This window comes from Schistocerca americana, chromosome 9 (assembly GCF_021461395.2).
Source record: "Schistocerca americana isolate TAMUIC-IGC-003095 chromosome 9, iqSchAmer2.1, whole genome shotgun sequence".
Taxonomy (NCBI): domain Eukaryota; kingdom Metazoa; phylum Arthropoda; class Insecta; order Orthoptera; family Acrididae; genus Schistocerca; species Schistocerca americana.
In genome coordinates, this window is record NC_060127.1 from 53391188 (window position 1) to 53410655 (window position 19468).

General features: G+C 40.3%; 1 protein-coding gene across 3 annotated transcripts in view; it reads right to left on the reverse strand.

Moving 5' to 3' along the window:
* Nucleotides 1-16231: 16231 nt before the first annotated feature.
* The window catches only part of LOC124551032 (ectonucleoside triphosphate diphosphohydrolase 5), a 61270-nt gene continuing 58033 nt past the window's right edge, over nucleotides 16232-19468 (reverse strand). For all 3 annotated transcript variants that reach the window (XM_047125884.1, XM_047125886.1, XM_047125885.1), the window contains exon 12: nucleotides 16232-17978. In XM_047125884.1, coding sequence (XP_046981840.1) covers nucleotides 17901-17978 — 78 coding nt within the window. In that variant the 3' untranslated portion in view covers nucleotides 16232-17900. The remainder of the gene's footprint in view (nucleotides 17979-19468) is intronic.

Consider the following 19468-nt stretch of genomic DNA (forward strand, 5'->3'; position numbering starts at 1 on the left):
TGCCATCAGACAGCCCAGAATGCCCCTGGCCGCTGGGCACGCTCGCACGTCACCTATACGACCTTCCGCGTTTGATACGGACGCAGATAGCAAATAGTGTCACCACTTCGGGAATTCCCCGCACTACCTTGCATAACGTGCAGAAAACTGTACTTCATAATCCACAACAGAGCAACATGGCACATTGATTAGCACACTGGACTGGCGTTCGGGAAGATGACGGTTCAAATCCGCTTAACGGCCCTCCGGATTTGAAGACGTAAAATCTGCAACAGTCATTTGTTCCAGACGGTAGCGACTCGGTGCGGCAGACTCCGTATGTACGAGGGGAAGTCAAAACGTAAAGGGACTTTTGCAATTTCTGGCCGTAAAGCCGTCGGCAAACGGACCGTGCATCCGAACGTTGAGCATTGAGCGTGCCGAGTTTCTGACGTCATAGCGTGGAATAGCACGTTCGGGAATCTTTCCGAACGTGCAGAGCGATTTCTGGCATGTCAGATATTCTGAGTGTGCGTCTGAACGTCGACCAATAAGATGGCACAACGCCACCTACGTCACACGCACGTCGTCTCTCTTCAGTACAGAGTTATGAGGCGCCATATTGGAATTCACTTCAAGCCTATATGTATATATGCCGTTTCTGAGCACCAGCAAATTGAGAATCACTGGAAAACCCGTTGTTAGTTGTGTGATTCGTTCCAAAAAAATAATGAGAAACATCATATTCGTGGCAAAAGAATTATTGTAACTTGCGTATTATGAGAGTAGGCAATTTGAATGCAGCGACACACCGAAGATCCACCCAAAACGCATTTTTCTTGGTACAATTTGTTATAATTAAATTTCAATTAGTAACATAATTATCTACGATTAACGTTTTCAGTAAGAGGTAACATAATATGAATAAGCACAAGGAGCATGTTTAGCCGGCACGGTAGCTCAGCGTGTTCTGAGTGAAGGAATCAACGATCAACCTGAAAGGATGTCTTGTGACGTCCGCCCAGACCGAACGTAACTAACAATACCGAACAAAATGGGGAAAAAAGGCGTAATGAGTAGTGTCTCTGTCCAATAATGAGTTTTGTTGCGGCGGTGGTTCGCGTCTTAACACTTCTGAATTTTTTTTCCTAACATTCGCGTTTTGATTAGGTTCTGATACTTTATTATTAGTTTAATATAAGTATATGCTATAATATTTGATGTTATGTAAACATAAGTCCACCTTTTTTTGAGGGTTGACTTTGTTCGATTGGCTTAATCTACAGGACAGCTTGCACTACTTGTATAAAGATATTTTGTTGCTTTCTCTTTTACCCTTTGTAATTCACATGTTGCAAAGATTCTGCTACCAGGTAGGAACAGTGCTCAAGTAAAAGTGACCTTGGGGTTTTCTTAAAATGTGGGAATGATGATGATGAAATAATGTTTATCTTATGCGGAGAAGTACTCCAAATTTGTACTGCACTGTTTGTAATGGAACTTTTATAAGCCTGTGTCCTTATTGATTGGACATGGTACTTTCTTTTTCATGGACGGTGGAGGAAATGTACGTTTTAATAGAGCTAATGTGGTAATTTTACGCGTGCCCGCTGAGTAAACAGTGTGACTTACGAACTAGAAACATACCTCAAACTGCCGCTGGAGTGCGTTGTGATCGCGTATACCACGTTGGGGCCCACGTACTGTATGCACAAGTAGCATCGTTCCTGAGCGTTCAGCAGCACATTGAACTTGGCATGCTCAATGTTAACATTCGACAGCACGGTCCGTGTACCGACGGCTTAAGGCTTAGTAACACCGCTAGTATCCAGGGTTGGAGTACTGTTGTGACAATAATTTTATACAACGCGTCACTCTCATTCCCACGTTAGACGTATTGTAGCAGACAGTGGAGCATGGCAGAGCCTCCAAGGACGAAATCAGAGCAGTGATTCACATTTTTGTTTCCGGGAGATGTTCAACAGGTGAATGCAAGTGCAGTATGGCGACGGTTGTATATGGCGAAACAAGATCTGTACATGGATATAGCGCTTCAAACAGGGAAGAACTTCTCTATGTGACGAGGGAAGATCGGGCAGCCCATCGACGTCAAGAACTGAGGGCAATTTCGAAATAGTTGAGTGTGTGGTGATGAAAAATAGACGAATCACAGTGGACATGGTTCAGCGTATTGCATCTTACACGACAAGCTCAATTTTCGGAAAGTGTGTACAAAGTTGATACTGGAAGAATTGTCAGCGCAGTATAAGGCGCAAAGGATGGACAGCTCTAGTAAACGACTGGCCCGTTATCATCTTGAGGGAGATGGATTTTTGCAGCAAATCGTTACTGTGGAAGAAACATGGTGGATAATCATGAACCAGAAAGTAAGGCTGTGAGGATGGTTCGGGAACACCCATCATCAGTGGAAGTTAAGAAATTTAAACGTCAACCGTCAGCTGGTAAGATTATGCTAACTCTGCTGTGGCACATGAAAGCTGTGGGCCATTTCAGCCCAAGAGGCGAAACTGTGAGCATTGAGAAGTATTGTGATGTGTTACAAACCAGACTGAAACTTATTATCTGATCCAAACGTCGCGGAAACCTTCGAAAAGGTGACATTCTTCAGCAAGATAATGCTCGGCCACATTCTACCAGACGGCCGGCCGAAACAGTAAATGAGTTGGGATTTGAATTGCTGGAACACTCGCCATATAGTCCAGACCTGGCTTCAAGCGATTTCCATATGTTTGGACCATTGAAGAACGCACTCATGGAAGGAATATTTGCAACCGATACATAAATCATTGATGCGGTGCAAAATTGATTACACATGCAACCAAAAAACTTGTGAAACGTTGGACAAAGTGCTTTGGGATGCAGGAAGGTTCTGTAGAAAAATAATGTATGTTTCAGATTTTTATCATTAAAGTAAATATTCCTTTTCTCAAAAGTCCCTTTACTTTTTGGCTTTCCCTCGTATTTTAGCGTATTTAGCTGTTCTGTATTATAACTTCCAGTATGCCGTCTAAAGGTAATGGCACGCTGAAGATTTATCACAAGCACCTCACCCTTACCATTAAATATCAGTTAATGATGCATCATTGATATAAGCCATCGAGATAACTATGATACCCACGACAAAAGCCTAAAATCATACGCTAAGGCATAGTTAACATTACATTGTATTACAGTGCTGAAGGAATTAGGTTCGTGTCCCGCTCTGTACTAAGATAGAGGGTGATTTTTACTGACCCATGAAAAAAACCCGAAATGACCTAGATGACGTTCAGAGAAGTTTATTAAACGAACACATGGTCCGTAGTAGACTGTATGGCGATGTTTATTTAAACGTGCGATTAGCTAACTTCAACTAATATAAATCCTTGGGTAATAGAAGAGATATCGAATTTAATTGATGAAAGGAGAAAATATAAAAATGCAGTAAATGAAGCAGGCGAAAAGGAATACAAACGTCTCACAAATGAGATCGACAGGAAGTGCAAAATGGCTAAGCAGGGATGGCTAGAGGACAAATCTAACGATGTAGAAGCGTATATCACTAGATACTGCCTACAGGAAAATTAAAGAGACCTTTGGAGAAAAGAGAACCACTTGCATGAATATCAAGAGCTCAGATGGAAACCCATTTCTAAGCAAAGAAGGGAAAGCAGAAAGGTGGAAGGAGTATATAGAGGGTCTATACAACAGCGATGTTCTTGAGGACAATATTATAGAAATGGAACAGAATGTAGATGAAATGAAATAGGAGATATGATACTGCATGATGAGTTTGACAGAGCACTGAAAGACCTAAGTCGAAACAAGGCCCCGGGAGTAGACAACATTCCATTAGAACTACTGACAGCCTTGGGAGAGCCAGGCCTAACAAAACTCTGCCATCTAGTGAGCAAGATGTATGAGACAGGTGAAATACTCCCAGACTTCAAGAAGAATATAATAATTCCAATCCCAAAGAAAGCAGGTGTTGACAGGTGTGAAAATTATCGAACTATCAGTTTAATAAGTCACAGCTGCAAAATACTGACAAAAATTCTGTACAGACTAATGGAAAAACTGGTAGAAGCTGACCTTGTGGAAGATCAGTTTGGATTCTGTACAAATGTTGGAACACGTGAGGCAATACTGACCCTACGACTTATCTTAGAAAATACATTAAGAAAAGGCAAACCCACATTTCTAGCATTTGTAGACTTAGAGAAAGCTTTTGACAACATTGACTGGAATACTCTCTTTCAAATTCTGAACATGGCATGGGTAAAATACAGGGAGCGAAAGGCTATTTACAATTTGTACAGAAACCAGATGGCAGTTATAAGAGTCAAGGGGCATGAAAGGGAAGCAGTGGTTGGGAAGGCAGTGAGACAGAGTTGTATCCTATCCCTGGTGTTATTCAATCTGTATATTGAGCAAGCAGTGAAGGAAACAAAAGAAAAATTCGGAGTAGAAATTAAAATCCATGGAGAAGAAATATAAACTTTGAGGTTCGCTGATGACAATGTAATTATGTCACAGACAGCATAGACCTGGAAGAGCAGCTGAATGGAATGGACAGTGTCTTGAAAGGAGGTTATAAGATGAACATCAACAAAAGCAAAACAAGGATAATAGAACGTAGTCGAATGAAATCAGGTGATGCTGAGGGTATTAGATTAGGGAATGAGAGGCTCAAAGTAGTATATGAGTTTTGCTATTCGGGGAGCAAAATAACTGATGATGGTCGAAGTAGACAGGATATAAAATGTAAACTGGCAATGCCAAGGAAAGCGTTTCCGAAGAAGTGAAATTTGTCTGAATGAACATTGCAAACACAACTGGATGCAGTGAACATTCTGAGTTGAGTACCTCACGAGGCCCAGTGTTCACAGCGAGACACAGAGCAGCACATCTCCAGCAGACCAAACAACTGTAACAGCATAGAACCTCAGTGTCACAGAAAGCAGCCCAGAGCCATAATGTGACTGCAGCAACCACCTGCCAGCCAGTCAACACTGCCTACACATCAACACCAGCAGAAGCCACCACTGACTGAGTCTGAGACGGTGACCGACTGCCACATGACGACAGCCGAACCCCAGTCATCGTCCTCTACTGTGGAGGTTTTCACACGACACAGAAACGTGGCTCTTCCACAAAAACACCCCCACCAGGTGCGCCATGCATCACAGTAATTATAATGCAGTCATCACCTGCATCTATGGGCAGTGAACCGATGACCATCTTCTGACTGCCTGACTCCGGGCAACCAGTACTTAGCTGCCACCTCAGGTCCAAGCCATACAGTGAGTTCCAGGCAGCTCTGTGCTGTGGGGGATCTGCAGTATAACCACCTCACTGGGGACAATAATTATTGAAAAAAACAGATAAAGTAAAAATCTTTACCAATATTAATCGTCAAGAAGGTAGCTGAAATAAAAGTTCTTAAAGTTGGATTTATGTAATTCTGACTGTTCGAAAAATGTTGGCACGAATTAAACTTTTTTCACTAATCTGCTGCAGTTGATTCTTCCTGTAAGTTCTTACATGATAATGGACCAGTGAAACCCATAGTCCTCCAATAATGTGAAAGGTTAAAAAGTGATTCAGACACACTCAGATTTAGAACTCTGAATGTTTATTTCTTGACTTGGTGTTATGTCACACAGTGCAGCTCAAAAACTCACATTGTACTGGTGGCCCCCTCACATGATTTCTATTATATACATTTGCTGACAGTTGGAACGTTGTTAGATGTAGTAAGTTTGTTAATTACATTTACAGAAGTTGTTAAAAATTACAGAAAATGTTATCATTTGGTGGTTACAATTGAAATACATTAAATAGGATACAAGGCCAAATTCATGTCTCTCCTTTTCATGGAAAAATAAGTGAAATGACTCAAATAAACAATGCTACATTTTTTTAACTGCACTAAACTACATTATCCCAAAGTATTCTTACCATGTTTCCTGCTTCAAATATGAATAAATTATTTTTTAATGTACAAGCCATTTCAATGTATTATCCAATAGACTAAATAAACACGTTGATTACATTCTCAATTCATTTTGTATTGTGAATTACAGTAATTACATAGTAATTAGATGTTGCTATGTTAAACAGTAGTATTGTAAGCTGACAGTATGACAAACAGAGTTGTTATGGGTTTCTAAGACAGTAAAATAAATTATAATTCGTGCTTTTTTTGTTACTCAATTTCTTGTAAATGAATAGTGCTAATTGCAATCAAACAAATCAATGATTTATGTTCCTACCAGTGGATGGATGTACCATTAGCGAATACTTTGACATGCAGTTGTTGAAAATCATACTGCAGATCACAAAAGTGAAAATTACATATTTCGGTCCTACCTAATGACATAACACTTAATCAAGTGAAACAAGTTAGCTTTGAAATCATATGAAAAATGGGCTGTTTCAGATCGCTGACAGTCTCCAGCCTGCAGTTCCGTGTTTATCACTCAGGCAGTCCTGCTGGGCACACCTGCACAGACCTGCCTTCTGGCTGTCTCATCACTGCCCGCAGGCCTATCCTGTGCTGCCGGTGCATCTTCAACAGCACAATCCTGTCCCAGGGACATTGCCCACCGGTTGCTGCATATACACTGCTCTATGTTAATGTATGTTTCTTAATAAAGAGTTTTGGCAACAGATTGGCTGCCTAGAGTGTCTGCACCTCCACACACCTCTAGCAGAGAGCTATTCACTCACACCTTTACTACATACCCAGTTATAAGACAGATACATTGGACACAGGTTGACTGGAGACACATAGCACAGTCTGACAAGTCGTGATTGTGCCTCTTTCTAAATGGTCCGAGGCACTGAGTGCATCAACAGGCCAATGAGATGGTTAACTGGCAGTGCGTGAAGGGTGTATTTCAGATAGAATGAGGTCCTGTGTTGTTTTGGGATGTTTTTTGAACCATAACTTAGGCCCACTCATTCATGTTACTGTGATCATGAACCAGAATGTTTATATCAACATCCTCAGTGTCCAAGTATACTAAACTCACACTAACATCAGTAATCTGTCCCACATCCAGTCTCTAGTTGCTCAATTCTTGTGTATAAGGATGTTGTTAGTCAATTACAATGTTAAACAGTGCTATAGGTGTTTGCAATTGAGGCTGTCTTCGTGGTTCAGTATCACAGCTTCTACAAGGAAGCAAAATTATGCTAGATCTCAAACAGAAACTTGAAATTAGAGATAAGCTGACCTGAGATTCTTCGCAGTAATCCATTGCTGCCGAGTACTAATCAAAAGTGTACATGAAAGTTATGATGGATGTGATGAAGAAGAGGACATGGGAGGACAGAAAATGAAGATATCTCACACTGCTGGTACTGAAGTTGCATACATCTTCCTGGAGTACATTATGCAACAATCAGAAACATGCAGTCTGTAGCAAGGCTTGTAAAGCCATTGTGTGATAAAGCATACTACCGTCATGTATCACCATTGTGATAATTAAAAATTTGGGGCACGTTTCATAGTGAGTGATACTACTGCACATGTACAAATTCGAGGACAAAGTTTTCTACAAAAATAAATGTATCTTTGCATTCAATAGAGTATAGTCCCTATGTCTGTGCACTAAATTTAAAACACTCTCAATAAACCGACACTTCCGCTAATCCAGCACCAACATGTGCAAGGAATGGCTGGATTAGCAAGAGTCCTTAGTGTATTGCCCATTCTACTACATCTTCACAATGAGTGTGCTCCGGACACTTACGTCTTCCAAGATAACAATACATGTGTTTGCAGGGCTGCAGACATATGTTCCTCATTTAATGAAAACTCATAAATACAATGCTCAGCCAGAACTTAATGACCACCTACCTAATAGCCATTGTGTCCACCTATGGCACAGATAACAGCAGCGACACATCACGTCACGGAAGCAATGAGGCCTCGGTAGGTTGCCGGAGGACGATGGCACCACATATGCACATAGAAGTCACTTATTCCTGTAAATTCCGGGGAGGCGGGCAATGAGCTTGAACACCACGTTCAATTGCATCCCAGATGTGTTAAATCGGGTTCAGATCTGGCGAGTTGGGGGGCTAGCACATCAATTGGAACTCACCATTGTGTTTCTCGAACTGCTCCATCAAACTCCTGGCTTGTGACATGGCACATTATTATTCTGAAAAATGCCACTGCCATCGAGAAATGTTATCTTTATGAAGGGGTGTATGTGGTCTGGAACCAATGTACAATATTCTGTGGCCATTGTGGTGCCTTGCTCAACCCCAGCTGTACCTGTGGATGCCCACGCGAATATTCCTCAGAGCGTAATGGATCTGCCGCCAGCTTGTCTCTGTCCTACAGTACGGGTGAGGAGCTGATCTCCTGAAAGGCAACAGATTCACACCCTTCCATTGGGATGATGAAGAAGATAGCAAGATTTATCAGACTGCGCAATGCTCTGCCACTGCATCAGTGTCCAGTGCTGACGGTCATGGGGCCCTTTTCAGTCATAGTTGTCAATTTTGGGGGTGTTAACATCGGCACATGCTTGGATCGTCAGCTGTGGAGGCCCACTGTTAGGAGTGTTCAGTGCACCGTGTGTTCACACACACTTGTACTTTGCCCAGCATTAGTGTTTGGCAAACCATCCTTGGCTTACATTTCGGCAAGGTAATGTCCACCCACACACGGCGAGGTTCTATTGCTTGTCTTTGTGCTTGCCAAACCCTACCTTAGCCAGCAAGGCTGTCTGATCTCTCCCCAACTGACAACATTTTGAGCATAATGGGCAGGGCCCTACAACAAGATCAGGATTCTGGTGATCTAATGTGCCAATTGGAAAGAACTTGGCACATTATCCCTCAGCAGCACAGCCAACCATACTATCAATCAATGCCAAGCTGAATAACTGCCTGCGTAAGAGCTAAAGCTGAACCACTTTCTTAATCTGTGAAGCTCTTTTGCTTGAATAAATAATTCATTTTTCCTGAAACTGTAATAATTTGTTCGTCTGTGCAGGCACATCACATCTACCGATTTCTGTCCCATATGGTTAATTCTGTCAAAGTTAGCGTAAGGAGGGCTATGCGTGAAGCGTTCAGTGAATTTGAAAGTAAAATTCTATGTACCGACTTGACAGAAAATCCTAGGAAGTTCTGGTCTTACATTAAATCAGTAAGTGGCTCGAAACAGCATATCCAGACACTCCGGGATGATGATGGCATTGAAACAGAGGATGACACGCGTGAAGCTCAAATACTAAACACCTTCTTCCAAAGCTGTTTCACAGAGGAAGACCGCACTGCAGTTCCTTCTCTAAATCCTCGCACAAACGAAAAAATGGCTGACATCAAAATAAGTGTCCAAGGAATAGAAAAGCAACTGGAATCACTCAACAGAAGAAAGTCCACTGGACCTGACGGGATACCAATTCGATTCTACACAGAGTACGCGAAAGAACTTGCCCCGCTTCTAACAGCCGTGTACCGAAAGTCCCTAGAGGAACGGAAGGTTCCAAATGATTGGAAAAGAGCACAGGTAGTCCCAGTCTTCAAGAAGGGTCGTTGAGCAGATGTGCAAAACTGTAGACCTATATCTCTGACGTCGATCTGTTGTAGAATTTTAGAACATGTTTTTTGCTCGCATATCATGTCGTTTTTGGAAACCCAGAATCTACTATGTAGGAATCAACATGGATTCCGGAAACAGTGATCGTGTGAGACCCAACTCGCTTTATTTGTTCATTAGACCCAGAAAATATTAGATACAGGCTCCCATGTAGATGCTATATTCCTTGACTTCTGGAAGGCATTCGATACAGTTCCGCACTGTCACCTGATAAACAAAGTAAGAGCCTACAGAATATCAGACCAGCTGTGTGGCTGGATTGAAGAGTTTTTAGCAAACAGAACACACCATGTTGTTATCAATGGAGAGATGTCTACAGACGTTAAAGTGACCTCTGGCGTGCAACAGGGGAGTGTTATGGGACCATTGCTTTTCACAATATATATAAATGACCTAGTAGATAGTGTCGGAAGTTCCATGCGGCTTTTCGCGGATGATGCTGTAGTATACAGAGAAGTTGCAGCATTAGGAAATTGTAGCGAAATGCAGGAAAATCTGCAGCGGATAGGCACTTGGTGCAGTGAGTGGCAACTGACCCTTAACATAGACAAATGTAATGTATTGCGAATACATAGAAAGAAGGATCCTTTATTGTATGATTATATGATAGTGGAAGATACACTGGTAGCAGTTACTTCTGTAAAATATCTGGGAGTATGCGTGCGGAACGATTTGAAGTGGAATGATCATATAAAATTAATTGTTGGTAAGGCGGGTACCAGGTTGAGATTCATTAGAAGAGTCCTTAGAAAATGTAGTCCATCAACAAAGGAGGTGGCTTACAAAACACTCGTTCGACCTATACTTGAGTATTGCTCATCAGTGTGGGATCCATACCAGATCGGGTTGACGGAGGAGATAGAGAAGATCCAAAGAAGAGCGGCGCGTTTCGTCACAGGGTTATTTGGTAACCGTGATAGCATTACGGAGATGTTTAGCAAACTCAAGTGGCAGACTCTGCAAGAGAGGCGTTCTGCATCGCGGTGTAGCTTGCTCGCCAGGTTTCGAGAGGGTGCGTTTCTGGATGAGGTATCGAATATATTGCTTCCCCCTACTTATACCTCCCAAGGAGATCACGAATGTAAAATTAGAGAGATTCGAGCGCACACGGAGGCTTTCAGACAGTTGCTCTTCCCGCGAACCATACATGACTGGAAAGGAAAAGGGAGGTAATGACAGTGGCACGTAAAGTGCCCTCGGCCACACACCGTTGGGTGGCTTGGGAGTATAAATGTAGATGTAGATGCGTGAAAGATCTCTTGCACGCGTCGTTTGGTGATGATCGTGTGCTCAGCCGCCACTTTCGTCATGCTGGGCCTCCCAGGTTCCCAGACCTCAGTCCGTGCGATTATTGGCTTCAGGGTTACCTGAAGTCGCAAGTGTATCGTGATCGACCGACATCTCTAGGGATGCTGAAAGACAACATCCGACGCCAATGCCTCACCATAACTCCAGACATGCTTTACAGTGCTGTTCACAACATTATTCCTCAACTACAGCTATTGTTGAGGAATGATGGTGGACATATTGAGCATTTCCTGTAAAGAACATCATCTTTGCTTTGTCTTACTTTGTTATGCTAATTATTGCTATTCTGGTCAATGAAGCGCCATCTGTCGGACTTTTTTGAGCGTTTGTATTTTTTGGCTCTAATAAAAAAAAACTGTCATTCCAAGCATGTGTGTCAATTTGTGCCTCTCTATCTACATTATTCTGTGATTTATTCAGTTTTCAAATTTATACTGACTTTTTGATCACCCAGTACAAGACATGTCGTCATGCACTGCCAATTCTGCATCACTTTGAATCCTCCTCCAACTGTTTGTCCAAGATATCCTTCCTGCGTAGTGGATGTGGGGCAATGTAGTTCAGCATGGGTGAACTTCTGATGCATCCACTGATGGTACACCTCGTATTGCCTAGTCTGACATCCTAGTCTCCTTACATGGCTGTTCCACCACACAGAGGAGCAGTATCTGCTGACAGAGTACATAAGTCATAGGGCAGACCTCTCTGTGTGAAAGTGTATGCTCCCCACCTGCTACCACAAAAGTTATGCAGGATATCATTGCATGTGTTGACTTTAGTTGCTGTTGCTTCTAGGGGTTTCCTTAAGGACAGGATGTAATCCAGTATGATGCCAAGATACTTGAGAAACTAATTATGGGGAGGCAGTTTGGTGTTTAGTTATACGTAAGGGATTTTGAGGCTTCCCTATTATTCAAAACAGGTTGTGTCTGTTTTGCTCGTGCTGACAGTCAGTCTCCAGTCAGTAGAATTTCTCAGCAACTTTAAGTTCCTGTGAAGGAGACTGTCAGTATCTTCCATCCACCTGGCTTGGACAGCTATGGCCAGATCCTCAGTATAACCAAATTTATATAATTTTGTCTCTGCCATGTCTCATATGTGCAGGTTAAAAAGAGCAGGTGCCAGCACAGGTCCTTGAGAGCTGCCGTGATAACTTTCCAGACCCTATTTATGTTATCACCCATTACTATTTTGAAGGTTCTGTCACATAGCATGTTATTGACAAGGTGTAAGAGTTTCTGGCATGGAATGGTGCAGTGCAGTCAGTATCTTAGACCATCTTTCCACAAGGTATCATATGCAGTAGTGAAATCTAGAAAGACGGCCAGCATCTTGAGTCCTTGTCAGAACCCTGCTTCGATGGGGCCAGTTATGCTGAGTACCTGGGCTTCACAGCTTCTGTTGTGGGAAAAGCTGGCTTGTTCCACTTGTAGACGTTCTTTCAGTATTGATTCTGTCTGGCTAAGAATGAGCCTTTACAATAGATTCCAGGTGGTACTTAGGAGGGAAATCAGACGACAGTCTGGTTTGCCTGGCTTTGGCAAAGATATTATTAGCTATACAGAAGTTTGTATGGTAGTCAAGTGATGGCCTGTTGTACAATCCTGTCGTGTGAATGATTTTTTAAAAATGTTCTGCTTATTGACCTTATGTGCAACCAGAAGTTTCTAGGATTCTCAGCAAGGTCTTTCGCTAATGTAGGGTGATGGGAGTTGTTGAATGCTATGAGCATCGACCTTTTTATAAACACATGAATTTCTAAATAATTTTTGCTTGTTGGTATTTCTGTATTTTTTTTAACAGAGAGTGCAATAATCTATGTTTTATCAGAATTTTCTGAATTTTGTTATTGAACCACAATATTTTCTGTCCTTAATCCACTTCCACAGCACATACTTCTCCATAGTGTGATTTACGAGGTCAGTTCAATAAGTAATGCAACACATTTTTTTTCTCGGCCAATTTTGGTTGAAAAAACCGGAAATTTCTCGTGGAATATTTTCAAACATTCCCGCTTCGTCTCGTATAGTTTCATTGACTTCCGACAGGTGGCAGCGCTGTACGGAGCTGTTAAAATGGCGTCTGTAACGGATGTGCGTTGCAAACAACGGGCAGTGATCGAGTTTCTTTTGGCGGAAAACCAGGGCATCTCAGATATTCATAGGCGCTTGCAGAATGTCTACGGTGATCTGGCAGTGGACAAAAGCACGGTGAGTCGTTGGGCAAAGCGTGTGTCATCATCGCCGCAAGGTCAAGCAAGACTGTCTGATCTCCCACATGCGGGCCGGCCGCGCACAGCTGTGACTCCTGCAATGGCAGAGCGTGCGAACACACTCGTTCGAGATGATCGACGGATCACCATCAAACAACTCAGTGCTCAACTTGACATCTCTGTTGGTAGTGCTGTCACAATTGTTCACCAGTTGGGATATTCAAAGGTTTGTTCCCACTGGGTCCCTAGTTGTCTAACCGAACACCATAAAGAGCAAAGGAGAACCATCTGTGCGGAATTGCTTGCTCGTCTTGTGGCTGAGGGTGACAATTTCTTGTCAACGATTGTTACAGGCGATGAAACATGGGTTCATCACTTCGAACCTGAAACAAAACGGCAATCAATGGAGTGGCGCCACACCCACTCCCCTACCAAGAAAAAGTTTAAAGCCATACCTTCAGCCGGTAAAGTCATGGTTACAGTCTTCTGGGACGCTGAAGGGGTTATTCTGTTCGATGTCCTTCCCCATGGTCAAACGATCAACTCTGAAGTGTATTGTGCTACTCTTCAGAAATTGAAGAAACGACTTCAGCATGTTCGTAGGCACAAAAATCTGAACGAACTCCTTCTTCATGACAACGCAAGACCTCACACAAGTCTTCGCACCCGAGAGGAGCTCACAAAACTTCAGTGGACTGTTCTTCCTCATGCACCCTACAGCCCCGATCTCGCACCATCGGATTTCCACATGTTTGGCCCAATGAAGGACGCAATCCGTGGGAGGCACTACGCGGATAATGAAGAAGTTATTGATGCAGTACGACGTTGGCTCCGACATCGACCAGTGGAATGGTACCGTGCAGGCATACAGGCCCTCATTTCAAGGTGGCGTAAGGCCGTACATTGAATGGAGATTACGTTGAAAAATAGTGTTGTGTAGCTAAAAGATTGAGGAATAACCTGGTGTATTTCAATGCTGAATAAAACAACCCCTGTTTCAGAAAAAAAAAAAATGTGTTGCATTACTTATTGAACTGCCCTCGTACAATCAGTTTAAACTTTGCCCATAATTCCTGATATCCATTACACTGTAACAAGACATCCTTCTCCAGCATTACTTTTCCTCAACAGCAGTTGTTGATACCAATATTATTTTTCAAATTTTGGACAGGTCAATATTATCTCAGTTGCTTTTTTGAAAACTTCCATATAATTTTATACACAGTATGTTATATTTCAAGCTAAAATTTATGAAAAGGAATTACTTTATAAAAGATTTTAGTTTCAATGTTATAATCGACAAGTACTAGTTCTGAGTGTACAGTTAAAATTATTTTTTTTGTAGAAACATTTGAAAGTATCTATTATTTGCACACTTAAAATTTTTATTACTAATTACCAAATCCTGTACTGTTTATTATGTTTATTTCTGGATTCATTTGTGAAATAATAATCAAAATTAATAATGTAACGAAAACTAGTAGGAATTCATTTGTTAAGAAAAATTGTAAATCCTTTGGAATAAGGCGCAACAATGTAATTTTGACTTTGTTAATGCGAAAAATCAAAATACTGAATGATATATTTTCCACTGATTTTCTCTCATTTTAGTATATTTCCATAAAAATTCTGCAACAACAATCTTCCAATTTATTTAGTTCAAACCAACCATAAGGACCCAACATTAGATTTTCAGCTTCAAGAGATGCCTAGACAAGAAGAAGTGGAGCCATTTTAACACGACAAACTACGTAAACTTGAAAGTTATTTTACTGTTCGCTCCTCTCAAATCTTCATAAAAGACTTTGCTTATTGATTACTTGGATTGGGCATTGTTTAATGTGGCCAATAGATGGAAGGAAGAGGGAGATTACAAGATCAGGAATGGATGTACGAAAATTCTCAAGAATTTGTTGAAATAGGATTTTGTGAAGATTAGATTAATAACAGCCGACAAACCACATTTAAAAAGCCATTCTTCCCAAGCTCCATATATGAATGTAATGTAATGGGAAGAGACCCTAAAAATAGGTACAATGGGAAGGACACTCTACCATGCACTTCACAGAGTATGGGTGTAGATGTAGTTGCCTGCAAACAGCATCACAGGGCTGTAGCAATAGTCTGCCATGAAAAGTAGCAGTCCTGTCACACTATTTTAATGTCCATCAAACATTTCTGATGTTCAGCATGTTCATTTTCTAGAGACAACAATTACAGTGCTGGACTTTTAGCAGTAGTGTTCAGATCCTTTTCTGCCATCTAGGTCTACATACTAGATAGTTTTCTGAGATCTTTGCCAGTGAATGATAGGACATTTTCTTCAACAGAGTAATACGACCAATTTCCACAACCACATTCCCTCCCAACTAACTGAGCTACCACCCAATTTCTAAACACTGTGCTGTGGATACATTTTGAAAATTAACTTAATTTAATTTTACAGAAATCTGAAAGCTCATATCTCGCTACCGTATCTCTTATGTATTGTGATTTCTTAGAATTCCCACCACTGTCAAACTTCTGGACACAGTGTAATTCTGAGGTTCGAATGGAGGAATACAATTTGAAACTTTTATGAGCTTCAGATTATGTAGGTTGCAAATACCTATTGTGTGTAAGTTACAGCAGTTCAATATATGACAGAATTACCTTTTCATGATTTAGTTGCCAATAAAGCACCAAAACATTACTTAAATGACACACATTATCTCACATATGCGATTAGAACCTTGAAAAATGGCTCACAGTCTGGTATTTGGATTATTAAAATCAATATATATTACCAAACTAATAAATAAAACAATGGAAAATCCAGGATGGAATGTATGCGAGTTGTGTGCAAGTTGCGTTTATGCACGCACGTGCATGTGTATGTGTGTGTTTGTGTGTTTTCTAATGTTGACGAAGGCCTTAATGCCCGAAAGCTGTAATTGCGAGAGCCTTTTTGTTGTGCCTATCTGCAACTCAGCATATCCGCTATAAGGTGACTACAAACAAATAAATATATTGACATAGCTTATCTGAATAACCAACCTCATTTTGAAAATATATCTTTGATAAATGCCAGGTATGTGTTAACGACTAGTAAATAAAAGATATACAAGTCAGAATGAAACTGTCCAATTTTATTGAGTTATTATGGAAGACTATTTTCTTAATTTTGAATAGAACAACCAAAAATAAAGAGTGCTGGTTAAGGTGATTCAAAACAGGTGCACAGTCTGCAAGATAACCATTTACAAATCCCATATTTCTTCACAACCATTTCTCTTTCAGGCACAGCAATAAAACAAGAATAAATAAATGTGTGATCTCTGCCACAAAAGCAACAAAAAGAATGAAATTTTATAAGATACAGTAACAACACTGTTTCATCTACACATTTAAAAATATACCATTTTATAATTAAAGGTCTAACATATCACAACTGTTGTTCTTAAAATAACACACTATGATAAAATGTTACAGAGATGACAAATTTCAGGACACAATGTAAACAATAAATGCAAAGTAAGTTTTTTTTTATGAAAATGATCATGATTCTGCATTATCTGTGGAACAAAATATAACTTGGGTAGATAACAAAAATATGATCAAATTAGTGAAAGCACACAAACACACACTCCCTTATTTTGGATGAGAGAAAACTATCATTTCCTTTCAAAGCTTGTCCTCAGCAGATTCTTTAATACTTCTAATAATGAATGGCCTTAGTAGATTTTGCCATCAAAACTACTTTAGACTAATTAATCACATGTTTTGAACATTTCAATAGTATTTCTTGGTTGAATACTGAAGATAATCATAAACACTCTTCATGAACATGTTACTGACAATAGCCACAACACTTTCTTAAGTCTGGTCCCCAAACTAAAGTCTTCAACAATAACATCATTCTGGCATGTTGCTCTGTCACAGCCACTTGAAATGCAGGCCAACAAGTCCTCATAGCATAGAGGGCATTATCACTATCACCCATAAAGCTGTTCAAATGCCACAAAATATAAAAACCTGCCCATTACTTAAGATGAAATTATTTATCTGATATAAAAATCCAGAATATGAGATGAAATAGATGTGCAAAATTTAAAGGAAATAACCCAAGAATATTCTACATTGGCATATAAACTTTATCGAAAATTTAAAATCAATAAATTATCCTACCACTGCTTTACACTTGATAGCATTTGATGCATGCAGTAAATTTCAGTGCATTTTCAAAATATATGCACCTGTCTTTGTCTATAATGAAGTTTAATTAACAGACAGATATGCATTTTCTATCACAATATATCTTGACCACTATTACAAAAGTTTCCTTCTACAGAAATCGCGATCTAAAAATTCAGGAACTACAGGTAATGAAGGATGCTGGATGACACATTGTTTACGTAATGAGAACCATGTCTTCAAATGATTTATGAAACAACTCTTGAATTTGTCTTACCCCCCTCTTTAACAACAATACATGTACCTAATATCAGATGGAAATATTTCAAATCTGTAAAAACTTTTATCAAAATACTGATTTCACTGGTCACATGTAACAGTATATAAACAAGACTACTAAAACTTAATATTGTACAGTTATCCACAGAAACAAATCTGCGCGCACACACACACACACACACACACACACACACACACACACACACACACACACACACAGGTAAGGCACATCATTGGGCTAATACTTTGGAACAGTTAAAACAACAGGAAAATAAAATGGAGAGAAGAATCAAACAACAATATGTTAATGGTGTTGGCCAACTATCACAATCCATTTTGTAGGATATGGAATGCAGCACCAAGAGCCCAGCTGATCTCATGACCATCAATTTTCTTGTACAACTGAAAAAAATAAGAAAAGCTGTATTCAGAATGGAGTATTTGGATAACTGAACAAAGTTTGTTTTTAAAAATAAGTTCCTTTTTATAAATACATACTACAGGGCTGCAGCTGGAAAACTGCACAATGCACTGTAAGTACCTGCATATATCTTAGTTACCAGCAGTACCCTAACTGAAGCATTCATAGCCAACTAAATTCATTGGTCATTATTTAAAATGACTTAATCTTTTAAAAATACTGCCAAGTGTTAATGATAAATTGTGATCAATCTTCTATGCATAGAAGCCACGAAAGTGGTAAAAATTAATTGGCAGATCAGAGAAGTTTACAGAGGAAGCCGTATCAACAATGCAATGGTAAAAAAATGGGCTACAGCAGTTAAAGGTGGCCATCATCCATGCAGACTTGGTTCAGAAATTTGATGCAGAAGTTCCAGAAAACATACGCTTTATTATTTTTTCCTTGCCCGATGAGGTTCCTCAAGTTGCAACATACGTTGTTTGTGAAATTCTTAAAGAAGTCAAAGTTATGTACACATGCTGTCTGCAGTCTAGCAGTTGAGTAGTACAGAAAAAGGGGTGATGAGTTTTTTAGTTGAACTGCTGAACTGTCAGTAAAAATAAACAACAGTCAGCACCACAACAATGGCCATTCAGAAGTGGCTGTCAATTCAGGCAACAGACTTATTAAAATAGAATTTAGAATCTGACTGTATGCTGTTTTAAGTATCCTGGTATTGGCTGAAATTACACTGAAAAGGAGAGTAAACAAGGAAACATGACAAAATCTAAATTGGGCTACAAGTAAGTAAATGAACTATGCTTCTTTGCGAATACAGTGTGCCCAGAAAGTCCCCATACTCCTACATCAATAGAGTATACACACAAAATCCATGTATCCAGCAGATCTGTATGTGCACTATCGCACCTTATACAGATATCTACGAGTCATTTTCTTACGGAGCACCTCAGGAGCTGCACATAGAAAGGGTTCCTGAACTCTTTTAAAAATGCCTTCATTAGTCTTGTAGCAACATTTAGCCACATGGGGCTTCATTATTCCCCATAACGAGTTGCCTGGTGTGATGAGGTCCAACCAGGTACTGTGATGACATTCCAGCCTCTATCTTAACCCAGAATGTGTTCCTTTCCAACCCTCATGCATCATGAGATTTTCCTTAGACCAGAAGACCACATTCCTCCTGTGTGAATTGCAATATGTAGCAATTCCTCAGAAATAACACTCTTGAGTGAGAGAGACTTTCCAGAAACTGTGCCAATAAAGCAGAGCTGGTTGCAACTTTCTGCTACATGTTGTCATCTAATAAGTCATTTATAAATATCAGTCAAAACTCTCATTTTCAAATCACTTTTTAATGCTTAACTGCTCACATTGGGTGAATGTGACCTAAGGATTTTCCCTTCTGCTGCTGATCTTTGCCATGGTGAGAAACAAATATAGCCAGCCCAAGTAAATTCCTTTATTGTGT